The sequence below is a fragment of the Podarcis gaigeae genome (genome assembly GCF_964106915.1).
Source record: "Podarcis gaigeae genome assembly, chromosome: 3".
NCBI classification, from domain to species: domain Eukaryota; kingdom Metazoa; phylum Chordata; class Lepidosauria; order Squamata; family Lacertidae; genus Podarcis; species Podarcis gaigeae.
In genome coordinates, this window is record NC_139680.1 from 112,344,118 (window position 1) to 112,360,364 (window position 16,247).

General features: G+C 39.5%; 1 protein-coding gene across 3 annotated transcripts in view; it reads right to left on the reverse strand.

Annotated features, from left to right (window-relative positions):
• The window catches only part of FANCL (FA complementation group L), a 44,019-nt gene that overhangs the window by 7,593 nt on the left and 20,179 nt on the right, over positions 1 to 16,247 (reverse strand). For 2 of the 3 annotated variants that reach the window (XM_083733689.1, XM_083733690.1), the window contains 2 exons: positions 15,004 to 15,100; positions 8,634 to 8,702 (listed from right to left, as the gene is read on the reverse strand). In XM_083733689.1, coding sequence (XP_083589815.1) covers positions 8,634 to 8,702; positions 15,004 to 15,100 — 166 coding nt within the window. The remainder of the gene's footprint in view (positions 1 to 8,633; positions 8,703 to 15,003; positions 15,101 to 16,247) is intronic. The other variant, XM_083733691.1, reaches the window with a different exon arrangement.

A 16,247-nucleotide genomic window follows, 5' to 3' on the forward strand; every position in this document is an offset into this window, starting at 1 on the left:
GAAACATCAAGGGATTAGAATCCACAGATACATTTTGAAATCCAATTAATTTTAATACTAATTGCAATTTTTCGATGATGTTCCTTAAAAGGTGGCCAAATCTTTTCTTAAAGTGATCTGCTCATCTGATCTTATTTGCATGCTTCATTGATGTTGCCAACTGACTTTCCATATGCATATCTAAATCTCTATCTGAAAATCAGCTGCATTACTTTGTCATGCAAATCATGGAGGAATTTATCATCCATTTTACACTTCAACCAGTTTATTTCTGAACATTTCCCCTTTAAGCAATTTGCATGGATTCCATTTTTATCTGTGACAAGATACTTGGTAAAGGAATAAAGAGTGACTCTGCCGCTTCGTGATTTTAGATGGACAAGTTACAGTGAAACTCTGGTATGAGCCACCGGATAGCATCGATTTGTATCGAGAGACAATGGAAGTGTGTGCCTTCGAGGGTTAAGTCAAACTGTTGGAGAGTTACTCCCGCTGGCTGTAGAGACCAATAAGGGAGAGAAATGTTTTGGTGCAGCTGGGGCAGATGAAAATATGCGGTTGCACAGATGCACAAGCCAGTGGTCATTCTTCATCTGGTCACTACTGTGGATACATGACCTGACTGATTGTCTCCAGGTGCTGTGGTCATCTGCAAGGGATTCCCACAAGGCGGTTTAATATTGCCACCCTTCATGTCCCATTTACAGACATCTTTGTAATGCAGAGTTTTTTCAGACAACAGGCCTGGTGCCTGAAGCCAGCTCCACAGAAATCATGACATTGGGGATCCTGCCATCTTCCATTCTGTGGACCTGATCCAGCCTGCGTAAACATCGCCGAGAAAGAAGTGTGAATATGCTGGGGATGTGGGCTTGGGAGAGCTCATCTTTGTTTGAGACTCTGTCCTGCAATGTGATGCTCAACATCTCTCACTTCCGTAAAGCTCAACACGCAAGCCTGGTAGACCTTCCTCTTGGTATTGGTTGTTACCATCACATTCTCCCAGACCTTTTCAAATGCGATGCTAATGACCAATCACCAAATACAGTATTAAAAATGACAAGCAGCACAGACTAAGTCCCAATGGTACAAGCCAAAGGAAAATAATGCTACCAATTCCCAAACATCCAGGAGAATTTAATTTCTCTTTTCTCACAAAATGATCTAGTGCAACTTAAAAGCCTTTCCAGGAGCAGATGATGTATTCTGCATACAGAATGTCATCTCTGGATTCCACCAACTGATTTATTATTATACCTGCAAATAAAGCTGACTTATACAAAATAAACGGGGGGGGGGGATTTAGTTGCATTTTTTTAAAAAAAGAATATGAACAATTGGGGGGTTGGACTCGATGGCCCTTGTGGTCTCTTCCAACTCTATGATTCTATGAACAAGCAGGGACCCACAACAAAATGTTGCTAATTATCTCCAGGCCCCCAACAAGAGTGCTCTTTCGAGGGCTCCAGACTGTAGCACTGTTTGGGACTTACAGACATTCCTGGAGAGTTTGAAAGAAAAGCACATCCCATTTTTATTTTCCCCCAGCCCTCTATTAGCACAGGGAAGCAAGCATTTTAACTTCAAAATATACATCTGCCTGTCCTTGCTCACCATCTCTGGGGTACTGTAAGATGGAGCCTTTTAGGAACCAGAAGGCAAATTTGGAAATTTGAGGGTGTGTCATTGGTGCCCGGGGAAAGGGCATCTGTACCAGCCACCATCACTCAAAAGACAGAAGCTCTTTGCACCTCTGCTCTGTTCAGAACAGAGGGGTGGGGTGTTGGGTTTGGATCTCCAATTCTGGCATCTATTGAAATGTAGGCATGCTTAAGGATCATGTTCAGTTTAGGAGTGGCTGAGCCACTGCAAACAGGAACTGAGCAAGAAAAGCGAACTGCACCTTTTCACTTTCAATTTTTCCTTATTTAATATTTATTTGAAATCTTTAAGACAATTAGTTTCCTGTTAATTATGTTGCTTTGAATGTGTACTTTATGTTTGACTTTTTTCAGTGATTTGGGATTGTTTTATTTGATGTTTTAATGTGTTGTAAACTGGTTTGAGATTTTTTTCTTAAAAGCATAATGCAGCATAGAAATGACATTAGTAATAATTATTACAAATATAAGGCACCTAATATTTTATAAGCAAGCACTGGAGCAGCTGCTCCTTCACTACACAGTTGATGGGGCCAGGAAGTGCAATCTCCCACTGGCCCCTGGTGACCTCACTGGTGCTAGAAGCCAGAGTATATTCATACCTTAATCTCTTCTGTCTCAAGACAACTAACAGTTAGAGAAGAGTGCTGCTGTGTTACAAGGTAGAGGAAGGCAAAGTGATAGGCAGATGGCCAATACTGGGCTCAGATCATGGTGGTAAAATAAAACTCTGGAAAGATACTTAGTATCTGGCTCTTTCTACACACAGAGAGAGATTCAACAAATACCCATATTTAGAAATTGGCACTATCCACATGTTACTCACATGTAAAGCACTTTTAGCCCTGTTCCAACCCAAGGTTTTCTACCTGAAGCAACTAGATGTTCTGTGCAGCTGTCTGCAGAGAAGTTCAAATGTGTGAGCACCTCCTCACACTTTGCTTGTACTCCTGCTGTGCTATATAGCGCTAGAAGATTGCCAGCCCCACACCACTGGAAGTATGAGTAGAAAAAGATGGAGAAAGAGAAAAAGAAAACATTGCAGGACAGTGAAAAGGGGCATTTATTTTGTTTTTAAATCTCATGGCATGCATCCTCCCCAACCCTTAACCCCCTTCAGGATACTGTCCTACTTTTGAGGGGCAGGGAGAGGTGTTTTTCAATAGAGTTTCTCACATTCCTTACTTCAACTACAGACAATCGACTCAAGTCTCCCTCCGCCCTGGTATCTTTAGAGCGTCTCCCACGCCTCTTTTTGTCAGGTAGCTTTTGGGGTCTTTTAAAAATTCATTTTCTTTTCATTTACAAACTCATTTACTTCTGCATTCATAGCAAGTACCCGAAGCACAAAGTTTGCTTCCAAACTGATCAGTTACTTGACTAATAATTGAATTCACTATTTAGAGGAAATGATGTAGCAGAGTGTCTAAAGTTTTTGCTCTCTCCCTCTTGCTTTCTCAAGGTCCCCCCCCCCCCAAAAAAAAAAACTGTTATGGCTTAAGGGATGCAGTTGTTCATCCTGGCAACATTCATCTGCAAGTTTTAAACTGCATCTTGCAACATAAATACACAGATTTTAGATGCTTCAGTGATTTGCAATACGTCTTCTGGATTCCCAATTACAGAACTTAAGAGAAAGTGTTCATGATTAAAACTTAAGAAGAAATTTAAATTCCTTTCAACTAAATAATGGAGGGAAAGACTTGCTAGGCTAGGCAATATCCACTACATTGATTGGAGGATTAAGACAAAAACATGAGAAAAATGCACTGCAGTGAACAGGTTCTGACACAGCAGGGGTATGGATTGGATGACCCGCTAGGTCTCTTCTCCTAGTAATTTATGATTCTTTCAGATTTGCCTGGAAAATGGTTTCCATTTGTCATTTACTCAAGCTGAACCCCCTCTTCAGTACCCCTCCCGATTCTTCCGATATATCCACCAGTGAAAGAAAGAAAAAAAAAAAAGCATCAGATCTGAAATCTTTAAAAAACTCCCCTTGTCAACCATCCAAGCCTTTGTGTGTTTTATTGATTCAATATTCCACAATTCCATTGCAGGCTTAGCAATAGAAGCTAGAAATACACCAGGCTTATTTTGAAGATCCTACATCGCATATTTTACTGGATATGTACTTTAACTAAAAATTCAGAGGAAAAGGGAGGGCTTTAATATAAGGTCCCTTGAATAATATATGCATTTAACTGCATATTTTGGCAAAAACTGAGTAGAGAGCAAATTTATCAGGCTAATTAGAAAAATAAATAAAGTATGTATCTGAAGTAAGTAGATGTGCTCGCACTTGTCATTGGGAAGCTCTTGGTTTATTTGGCACATGAAACAATGGCAGCCGCCTTGCCCTTGGTGCTGATTTCTGACTATTCTAAAATGTCTCCTCTGAGCCAGAATACACTGGCTGCTACTGATCATGCTGTGAGACACCTGCACTGGCTACTAGGCTTGTCATGATGCACAAAACCCTACCATCTTCAGCTTGACATTGTGCACGTTATAATTATTCATCCAAATGAATATGTCAGAGCAGCAGCAGCAGACCTCTCATCAGAGCACAAGAAAAATACATCAAAACATTATCAACCCAGCAGGAAGACAGGGACCATAAGGAAAATTACCCATTTTTAATACAGATGCCATAAAGCCCTGTCTATTATTATATAAAAAAGGGGGTGGGGGGACAACCATGAAGCTTAAAGTCCAAAAGTACTAGAAGATGAAATAGGAAACAGCTGTTAGTGGGGAAAATCAATTATGGTACCTGAAATCTATTTACATTCCCTTTAACAAGAGTGTGCTGGTATTCTAACAGTGACACTTGCACTGTTTGAGTTAAGGGTCTTGTCAATGTTTTCATTAAGGTGACCTACAGATGTAAGAAGTAAATACCTATCAAGAACTAGCACATGCATGCTGAATACCCAAAATATCTAGAACAAGAGGCAACCAGTCTACATATTGGTTTCCGTTACTCACAAATAGAGAGAAAACAGCTAAGTATTTTAAAACCATCAACCTGGACATTTAGAATCAAGGGGCAAGTCCAGCTGTTTGTACTGTGAATAATATTGGACAAGGAAAGAATCATTTGCAGTTTTCTTATGCAGATGCAGATTGCATTACCATAAAAACCTGGCAGTTAAATGTTTTCAGTACAGTTGTTTGGTTGGCATCCGTCTGTCTTGGGAGACAATGGAAGAGTGTTTCTTTGAGGGTGAAGTCAAACTGTTGGACGCTTGCCGTGTCTGCTGTGGCTGTAGAGACCGATACGGGAGAGGCATATTTTGTCGCAGCTGGGGCAGACATTTCCTCTCTCTGCACTCCTCCCAGAGGTCATTCCTCCTCTGGATGCATGGCCCGACTGTCTTTCTCCAGGCCTTGTGGTTGTCTGCAAGGTATTCCCACACAACCCGCCTGACGTTGCTAGCCTTCATTCATATTTGTAGACATCTTTGTAAAACACAAGTTGATCTGCCAACAGACCTAAAGCCAGCTCCCCGTAGAGCATGTCCTTGGGGATCTTGCCGTTTTCCATTCTGTGGACATGACTACGCCAGTGCAGACATCACTGAGACGGAGTGCAAACATGCTGGAAATGTGGGCTTGGGAGAGCACATTGTTGTTGGAGACTCTGTCCTACATTGTGGTGCCCAAATCTTCCTGACACAGCACATGTCGAAGGCATCGAGGAAATCAACCCAACATTTTACAAATCTGATATTCCAATATAGAATTGTAAGCATAACGGGGCTTATCCCTTGAGTCTTAATGTCCTGGCTGATGGTTTCAAAAGACTTCACTGTTTTCTCTCTCTTTGTGAGTAATGAAAAACAATATGTAGACTGGTTGTCTGACTGCAGCACACATGTGAGACAGAAATATCAGCAGGTCAGGAAAACTCCAAGATTTGTAAAAGTAAATAATAATAATAATAATAATAATAATAATATCCTAAAACATCTTAGTGAGGACAGACCATGTTCAGTAGCCACAGAATACTGACTTTTGGGAAGAAGAAAAATATGGAAACAGAAGGAGGGATGCAATGGAGTATCATGGATGTGAGCAGGGCTCATTGCTGAACAATACAGATGCCTCAAATGAAAGGGTTGCACACCCTTGATAAGATAACCTACAGTGCCCAAAATGCCATCTGGGGAATTTGCAGGAGGATACTGAATATGGATGCTTTTTTTCAGGCCTTTTGTAATACTTCTCCAAATTGGTGCACCCTGAACTTTCACAAACCACACAGCCATGCATGACAGAGCTTTTGCTACTCTGTAAAGCACCATGTTCTCTGACAGCACTGCATTAAAAAAAATAAGCAAAATAATGTTTTCAATGTGAGAAACTTTTAGAAAATTAAGTATTTTGCATTCTTGCCAGAGGGGGGCATCCCATGAACAGGACAAACTATTAATTCTATACAAATAATATATGGTACTCAAGTTTCTATATTTAACAGGAATGAAATGATTCCTAGTAACGATATTTTTTACTGGGTTAGAGTGTAGTATTTACTGCCATCATAAATACCAGCTCCCCATATAAAGAATTATATTGAATTCAAATTCAAAGATTTTCAGCACCTTTAGACATCAAAATATTTGTGAATTCACATTAGATCGCTGCTCGTGGGATAACATTTTAGTATCAGTGTGTTGCACTTGCACCTAAGAAAGAAAAAGGGTGGATTTCTCAGTGAGGCTGGCAAGCCACCATGACAGAAATGGAAAAGTATGGAAATGACAACTATTTGATTTGTCTTTCAGTCTGAATTCACAAAAGCTATGCAGTCCTAAGCCCAAGGTGATTTCTGTATGTTGTATGTCTAATGCATTATGATGGTCATTTCACTATTAGAAACATCAAACTGCCTTATACTGAGGCAGTATATTTAGCTCCATATTGTCTACACTGGCTGGCAACAGCTCTCTAGGATTTCAGACAGGAGTCTTCCCCAGTCCCACCTGGAGATGCCAGAGACTGCACCTGGGACTTTTTGCATTCAAATCACACACTCATCTACTGAGCTATGTCTTTCTCTTGTTTAGCTTTCCCATATCATATTTGTGACTACTTTTGTATTGTGTTTTTTCATGCTGTAAGCTGCCTTGTGAATGGGTTGAACTGCGGAAAGGTGGGATGCAAATAAAATTATGTCTGAATATATGTATGTATGTTGGCTGGAGCTTCTTATGCCCATTTTCCAGGCTCCTTATCCCTGATCTAGACAAAGGACCCCTCACTGCTCCATCCTAAGATTACCCTCTGCACCTTATGGTGGGAAACTTGTATCATCATATCTATACTCATTCAGCATGTCTTGTAATGCTTTCCTTCTGCTGGATACAGCCCGTTTTCCCCTTCCCCTTAGGTAACTGACTTAAGTGCTTGTTCTCAAGATATGCTTTTCAATCTGCCTGGAAATGCAATGTTTTCAAACTTCATCTCCAGGATAGGTTGCTTCAACCCCAGCTAGTCACCCTCCCTCCCTCCCTCCCTCTCTCTCTCTCTCTCCCCCCCCCCCCCGAGCCCTTGACTATTCTCCATGTTTGTTTTTCCTGGGTTACTCCGGGATCTTCCAGGAATATGACCCTTCATGTTTTATTTCCTGGTGATTTTTTGACCTTTCATCATTTTTGAAGAGTTCTAATTTCTAAAGAACCTGGTTGCCTGCCTGGAACCACAGTTTGGGACTCAAGGGTGACCTATGAAGGGTTGTGTGCCGTTGGTCCCCTCACCATAGTAATTTCTCTTTACGAAACATAGTCTGCTTTTCAATTTTTACAGCCTGTAAGTAGTGCCAGAAGAGGATGCTTAGCCACTACGGAAGCCTCAGTATCCAGTCTGATCCCTCAACCTTTGAGTCACCATGAGTCTCAAGGAAATTGCTCATTCTCCTCCTCTTGTTGGAGAAGGTAATTACTAGCATTTCAACTCTTCGTATTCTTTGCGTCACCTCCATTTCCCTGATATTGCAGTCTTTTGTTCCCCCACGTGTCCCAAATGGCATAGGACAGAAGTGCAGGGGGGGGAGTGTATATCAGAGTTGTGATGTGAATAGTTTAAACAGTATATTCAGTTAAAGAATGGCTGTCTGTTGCACAGAATTTTTCTCATTGTCTTTCATTGTTTGCTTTGCATATTACATATTGTTTAGTTGGAAGTCACCCAGGGAATATTTATTGATAGGAAGTTATTTAAATTAAAATAATAGCAATAATAATATTCATCGTCTACAGCCTGACATGCAAGGATCTTGTGCCAGCCAATGGAATCTGAAGACTTTTCTTTGGGCAGCTGAGCTTCATTACATATTGCATTTGAAACAGCTCTGACTTCCCAATGGATGGATGGTGGTTAATGGATTGAGGTTGAGTCCTAAGTAGACAGAAGGTACCCCATTCTGGACCTGGGAGTCCCCCATACTGTTTCTGTAGACAGAAACAGCATGGGGGGACTCCTGGGTCCAGAATGAGGTAACTGTGCCACTAAAGGGCCAGATGTACAGCTCTGTATTGGGAAGCTTTTAATGTTTAATGTTTGGTGTTTTGGTGTTTTCCTTTATACTTCATTGGAAGCTGCCCAGAGTGGCGGGGGCAACCCAGTCAGATGATTGGGGTATAAAAATAATAACAACAATAATAATAATTGTTGTTGTTATGACTTGTTACGAAGTGCAGAAAAATTGACCATTGACTCTTTGGATTTTGTCCTATTAATACTAAATACAAAATTAAGTTTTTTATTCATGTAACAGGATTTATATACTGTTTAATCACACATAACCTCTAAGTGGTTTACATAGAATATAAAATGTTCATTATGTTATTTTTTCCACATAAACGGAACAAAAGGAAGAGAGCTCAAGTTTATGTTAGACAAGGTACTTGCAGAAGGCTAAGCAGGTAAGTTCGTTGACAACCGGAGAAAAGAAGGAAGGCTGCTTACCTCTGGAATCCAGGAGACAGAGAACTGAACTGGTAAGTCCACAAGGCAATCTGGTGGTTCTGTGGGATACTGAGACAGAAGTGTGGAAGTTCAACATTTTTACACCTTATTAGTGATTTTATTATTATCATTATTATTATTGCAATGTAAGCATACACATAGCTGAGGTTAGTTTAAATAAATCCAAAGTTGAAGACAAAGGTAAACAGGGCTAGCTCGCCCATGAGACAGAGTGAGGCAGCCACCTTGGGCAGCAGAATCCAAGAGGCTCCACACAGGCGTGCCCCCCCTGCTGGAGAAGCAGCTGCAGTGGCTTCCAGTGAAATCTCACAGGATTATTGTAAGATTTCACCAGAATCTGGAAACCGAAGCTGCATAACCCCAATGAACAAGGCTTCAGCAGGGGCAGCGCAAACATGGGCCACCCCTGAGAGTAAATAGAATCTGAACAAACCAGGTATTCTGGGGTTTCAAAGCAGACCTCTCTGGGAAGCACAGAATGTTAACAGGAAAAACCTTTCTGCCTTATATGCATCCTATATATAATATTTTACACAACCTCTTTCTATATATGCAAAGACAAAGTAGGACATTTTCTTGTCACAAAAATCTCCTGGCCACCTGTCACAAGTAGAGCCCCAAGATGAGTTTTAAACTTAATAAACCTAACAACACTGCCATATGCATAACTAAAGTGTTCTGGAACCTAAGGGAAGAAAACAAGAGATGACTGATCCAGCATAACAGAAGTTAATGCTCCAGTTTCCACTGATTCCAGTGCTCACACAAACTGTACATACATACATATTTATATAATGCAAGTCCTACTGATATAAGATGGACTTGTACGTGCAACTGAACGCAATGTAGAAAACCAAGTTTGGCTGAAACAGAAAGAGAAGCACTGATGAAAAGACCACTACCTTTCCCCTAATCCACCTCCATAAAACTCTTGATTAAAAGGCAGAACACGAACATTTGAGGTGTTAAGAGGAAGTGAGGTTAAATATAAATACAACTTAAACCTTCCCAAATGAATCCACCCAACATTAATCCTGGATACTTGCCACCTACTACTCTGAATGTATTATCCTTCTACTTTGTTTTCTAATGCTATGGTCCCTGCTAAACTTAATTCAGTAGTAGACCACATCCAATTGGCTTTTATGGTAATGAAGTTTAGCTTCTCTATAACTTTATATCCGCTTCTGGTAATCTCTCACTGATTCTCACACCTGCTCCTCACCTATGCTACACTCACATTTATTTTTATTTCTCTGGCTACTTGGTATTCAAATTTACACTTATATTTTATTACGCCTACCATGGTTCATGTCCCCTGCTGTACTTTCCATTTTTAAAGGAAACTTTTATGGCTTGCAAAAGCTCTTATGCTTTGTCAGTTTATTATGCTCTTTTCAGTCAGTTACACTAATGACTTTTGAACAAGTCACAAAATGAAGAGGGAGTGGTTAGGGAAATGCAGCTGGAGAAGGGAAGGCATGCACCATTTTCTTCTGCCACACACCTTATCTGTAGGACAGTAGGTGTTGGGTTAAGTCATCCCACTTTCTGACAATTGATTGACCATAGAGGACAGTTTGGGTTGAGATGTGCAGACTATTAGCTTTTCAGCCTTTACTGCTATAGAGAGAAAATATATTAGAATAGAATAGAAATGAGTCAGTGTGAAAATTAGTCTAGACCCAGTACCAGTTAGGTATACGTTTCTTAAAACGTCACACAGTGGAAGGGAAAAAGGAATAACAGTAAGTATGTGATTCTAGGCATGTTTACTGAGTTGATCAGTGAGATTTACACCCTGTGGTTAGGATTGCAGTTGTGCAAGAGACAAGTACTCCTTACTGTATGCTTAAGTACTCCAGATTTTCTAAACATCATATGCCTGCAATTTTGATACATTTATGGAAGACTTAAATCGTTTAAAATGTGTTTTATACCTACTAACACACACAACCCCATGCTCAAGCACATCTGCATTTATTCTCAGCCTTTTAAAGACAAAATACAATGAATTGCCCAAGAAACTAACACAATCATTCTTCTGAGTTTAAAGAACCCAATGTCAGTTAACATTCTGCTTTCCTTTTACAGGATTGACTACACCACTCTCACTTATCAAGAAAGGTGTGGGCTTGCTCTATGCTTTTAAGAATATGAGTTCTATTTATGTTTTTAACTTATTGCCATAATGATGGACTCAGAAAAGAAACCAAGTCACAATAACGTGGATCTGAATTGGGGGCGAGGGAAGAGTTCACTGTAGTCTTCAATAAAACCTGGATTGTTACATATAGTAACATATTATTTTGTACTAGATATGAAAAAAGCATGGACATTTTCAACAAATATTACTAGTCAATAGTACTTTTTCAAGGCATTCATATGGTGTCTATTAAAATAATGCAGTGCCTACAACCAGTGCTTGAATTAGAGGAGGAAAAGGGCCCACAAGCCCTCCACCCTGACTTCCATTCTTGGTAGCAAATTGTGTAGCCAAATCATGTAGCCTCTTAATAACAGAGTTTAAGCAGAGCCCCCAGCCCCAACAATTCAAACATGTCAATACTTCTTTGCTGAATTGCTACCCGGAATAATAAACCCAATACAGTTGCATCACTAGCAATTTTCTAACTTTGGTAAGGTGACAGGGAGTTACCTATAGGCTACTTCTTTCTCCAAATCCCAGCCCTCCTTTTTATGGTCTAGTTCAGTGTTTCCCAACCTTGTGCCTCCAGATGTTTTTGGCCTACAACTCCCATCATCCCTGACCACTGGTCTTGCTAGCTAGGGATGATGGGAGTTGTAGGCCAAAAACATCTGGAGGCACAAGGTTGGGAAACACTGGTCTAGTTTCCACTGAGGAGCTAATCCATTTGTCTGGGTTATACCACTTCAGAGTCCACACAATCAATTAAATGTTAGGGAGACATGTTCCATCTTCTCTTCCATGTGCAGGAAATTTTTTTGTGTGGAAGAACATTCAATCACTTCACCACTCTCATAAAATCTGATGCTGTGCAACCCAGATACAGTATTATCATTCCACAGAGATTTAGGCCTTTGGTTACTATTTGCTAACATAAACTAGAGATTGGGGTAAATATAAATACATAAATGGAGCTCTTACTGGATTAGACCAATGGTCCATCTAATCCTACAATCTGCTTCCAATGGTGCTCAACAAGAGGATTCCAGGAAGCACACAAACAGGCCAGGAGACCAGGAGGTGTTTCCTACTATTGTTCCCAGTAGCTGATATTCAGCGATATACTACCTCTGAACAGAGAGGTTTCACCTAGCCATCATGACTAATAGCTACTGATAATCTTATCCTTCGTTAATATGTCCAATCCCCACTTAAAGCTATCTAAGCCAATGTCCATCATTACATCTTGCGGGAGCAAATTCTATAAATTAATTATGTGTTATGAGAAGAAGTGTTTTCTTTTGTCCGTCTTGATTTTTCTGTCTATCCATTTCATTGTATATATAAACAGACTTCTAGTACTATAGAAGAGAAAGGGGAAAAAATTCTATCCATATTCCTTCCACCATGCATATTTTATAAACCTCCTTCAAGAATGGGAGAGAGTAGAATTCACACAGACAGGAACAGGAAGGAGAGAGAAAATAAGCCTCTAGTACTCTCCCCATCATGAGTAGATTGGTAGTATCACATCTACACCAAGAAAGGAAGGACACAACCTTCTAACACCTATTAAGAAAAAGCAATGTATGTAGGAATACTAGAACAGCTCTTCAAAAATGCAGAACCCCTGCATACCTTTTAGAATACTATCAGGCAAGATCCAGCCAAAACTGAGCACTTTTCAGTACCATAAGTCCTATTGATTGCAATGGCAGAATTTAATATATACTTTGAAAAAATGGGATTTAAATAAATTTAGTTTTGGTGGACTATGTCCAAACATTTTCTGCTTGACGTTCTTTAAATAAAAAATAACATGAATGAGCATCATTGCATAGTGTATTTATTACATATATTACCAGAAATCAAATCCCTGTGTCACCAAGCACACGTTTTATATATTAATTTTCTCCCTTGGCAAGTTTAAATGCCAGACACATTTTTAAAAAGGACAAACACAATTGATCCTTTCATCACTATAATCTTGTGAAACAGAGTTGATTGATGACCACTAGGTACAACTGGCAACTTGCATAATCTGGTCACTGCACAGTAAAACTAAAATTGTTACTTCCTTTTCCAACAACATACTCACTTTAGATAAAACAAAGCTATGAAGAATTAGTGCAAAATAAATTGAATTTGCAACACTCTTTGCTTCTGCAAGAATCTGACTTAATGGGACCGCTATTTTTTGCAAGGAACATTTTAACTGATGCAGTGAAGGCTTTAGAATTTCACCCTGTAAGCTCTCATTAAACTTAAAGAAATCAGAATTTTGATTTAAAGATTTAAAGTGAGAGTTGTAAAATGAATTAAAAGAGACTGGGATCAGAGTACTGGAGTCACCAGATTAAATTGAAGGTGCAACAGGTCTAACTCCACCAGACCCAGATGACAATCCTACCGTTGCCCTGAACCTACCAACATCTATTAACAGGATCATATTCTCTCACATAAGCCGGCTCAATTATTAAGGTAAAAATCAGAGGCCCTTCTCCAAATCCTCCCACTGTCTAAACATGAGGGAGGTGGTTACTGGAGAAATAGCCTTTTAAGTACTGGCACCACACATGTGGAATGCCCTCCCTGGAGGGGTTTACTTTTACCAATTTGAGGTGAGTGTAATCATGTGACCTAACCTACGTATTAGTGTTCACATATATGGGAGGAACACAAATAGGGTCTCATTAAGAGTATACAATTTGTTACAAAAGGGAAATACTGACATACAGGTTGCTGCAGAAATAAGAAGTCAATTATGCAGGTGATATTTAAATTGAACCAGAAACTTTGAGATTAAAGTTAAAAGTTGGTGGAGGTAGCAGGGCCCTAGTGCCCTCCCAGAGGAAAACTTGATTGAGTCACAGAAAATAACATATTTGCATTTTAAAGAAGTCTCATGCTACTGAGCATAGCTGGTGAAGAGTACCTTCTAGTGCAGACAACAGGCATTGTCTCTCTTGTCTTTTCTAACAAAATAAATTAAAAAATAAGATGAATAGTGTATATGCTGATAAAGGACCACAAATTCAACCTTGCCATTGTTGTCTCAAGCCTCTTCTTGATATGGCTTCTATGGACAACATGGAGATTTGTTACGGCATACATAGTACAACAAACAGTAAGGCTGAGCTCTTCAGTAATAGCAAGCAAATACTGCTTTCATTTACCCAGTCTTTTCAGCATGCAAGCAGGTTTTAATCTGATGATGTTTACTGGTTGCTGCTGTTTTTTTACGTGTGTGTGTGTTTTTAACAAATATTCTGCCATTGTTAATTTATATTCTTTTATCTGATATTGTTATGACTGTTGCAAATCACTGCGGGAGTTTTGTTAACTAAAGAATAGCACAGAAATGTCTTAAATGAAAAGCAAACAAATAACCACATGCCAGAGCCAGCTACAGAAGAGCGCTTCGTAGGAGTCATTTAGACCTCTCTCTTTTCAAACCATCTTACAGGGGGGTGGGGGGAATCTGTAACCTGTACTCCACACACATGCCAGGGAGCCACAATTGTGGCCAAGTAATCCATATGCAGGGAATTGTTTCTTGTTCAAGGGAAGGCCAGTTCTAGGTAGTTAAAACTCAACCAGGAAAACATTCAGCTAATACAAAGCCCATTATCCTTAGAGAGCTTCAAAACTGACCAATGATGAAGTGAAATGGATACATTTAAAGCCCACACCAAGCCAAAAGGATATTAAATAGTTTCTACTGGCAAAATCACTGATGTAGAATTTTTACTTTGGATAGTTACTTTCTATCAGAAACTTCTACAGGTTGCAATTACAGTGTTACCTCGGGTTACAGAAGCTTCAGGTTACATACGCTTCTGGTTACAGACTCCGCTAACCCAGAAATAGTACCTCGGGTTAAGAACTTTGCTTCAGGATGAGAACAGAAATCGTGCTCCGGCGGCGCGGCAGCAGCAGGAGGCCCCATTAGCTAAAGTGGTGCTTCAGGTTAAGAACAGTTTCAGGTTAAGAACAGACCTCCGGAATGAATTAAGTACTTACCCCGAGGTACCACTGTACATCACAAAGCTACCTGTCTTTAATGACTATTCTTAAATTAGCTTAAACTTATATCAATTTTAATATTACTCAACAGATCAACTACTAAAAATATATCTGAGGCACAAGTCATAGAAACGTACTTCCCCATTCCCAAAACCATAAAAAACATTCATTCACCTTTGGATTTAATTTCAATGTTATTAGATGTTCCCGGCCACAGGAATCTTCTGCTTTTAACCTGATGGTACTAAAACCAGGATCTACAAAAACAACCCTGGAAGAAGAACAGAAACAAGTTCTGGTGTAATTTCATTTATGCCTTACCCCTATTAGTCTGTTACAAATATATTAATCAGAAATAATCTGTATGACAGCCATTTCTGCTGTTGCAGATTTATCACTGAAATACACCAGCCAGCTGCTTAATGCAGTCATATATCTCTGAGTTATTTACATTGTGTGTCAGGGCTCACGCTGTGGTCAGTGAGCACTATGTTTCAGTTTTCCATCACTGGAACCTTTGGCACACACAGCATGTTCTTGTCAGCCTCCACTTATCTACACATTAAACTTCCTGTCAACTATTTGATCCATTTTTGCAGTTTCTTAAAGTAGAAGACTTTTGTTCTTGGATTTCCTTCTTCAATGAACTTTATTATTATTATTATTTAATATATGTTATATTTCTTAATCATTTTTTACAAAATGTCTCAGACTTACAAAATATTAAAATAAAGTTATTCGATATTTAAAATACAAAACACATAATAAAACATAATATAAGTGCCCATCCATCAGCTAGCAGCCAGGCCACGATCGATGTTACATGCTCGGACTGTCCTGTTCTGGTCAACAAATTATAAATACAGGTACTATAGGAAATTCAGCCCAGCAATTTATATATGATTAGTAATCTTTGTGAAAGCATTATCATGCATTGTGGCAACAAGACCACTTTCAGGTTATGTGAAATTTCAATGGCTAACAAGTAGCAGAAGATTTGAGTCACACTACAGATTATGCATAAAGAAGTTCCACTGTAAAAGAGGACAAAACAGAAACACAAACAGAACTGGGTGCAAGAAGCTTTGCTTTCAGCTGAGTTCCAAGTTACTGTTAATATTAGGAACATAGGAAGCTGCCATATTTATATCAAGTCACAACCTTGGTCCATCTAGCTCAGTATTGTCTACAGCTGGCAGTAGATCTCTGGTTTGAAATAGGGCTGTCTGAAATACCAGGGACTGAACCTTAGATTTTCTGCATGCAAAACTGATGCTCTTACGAGTAAGCTATGGCCCTTTCCACTGCATAATTATTACAATGGCTTTATGTTGTTAAGCTTTTTTTGGCAAAACAGCAAAATAAAGACACCTTTGAGCTATTTTTAAGGAAAATTGGCAAAAACGGCACCGCCGACA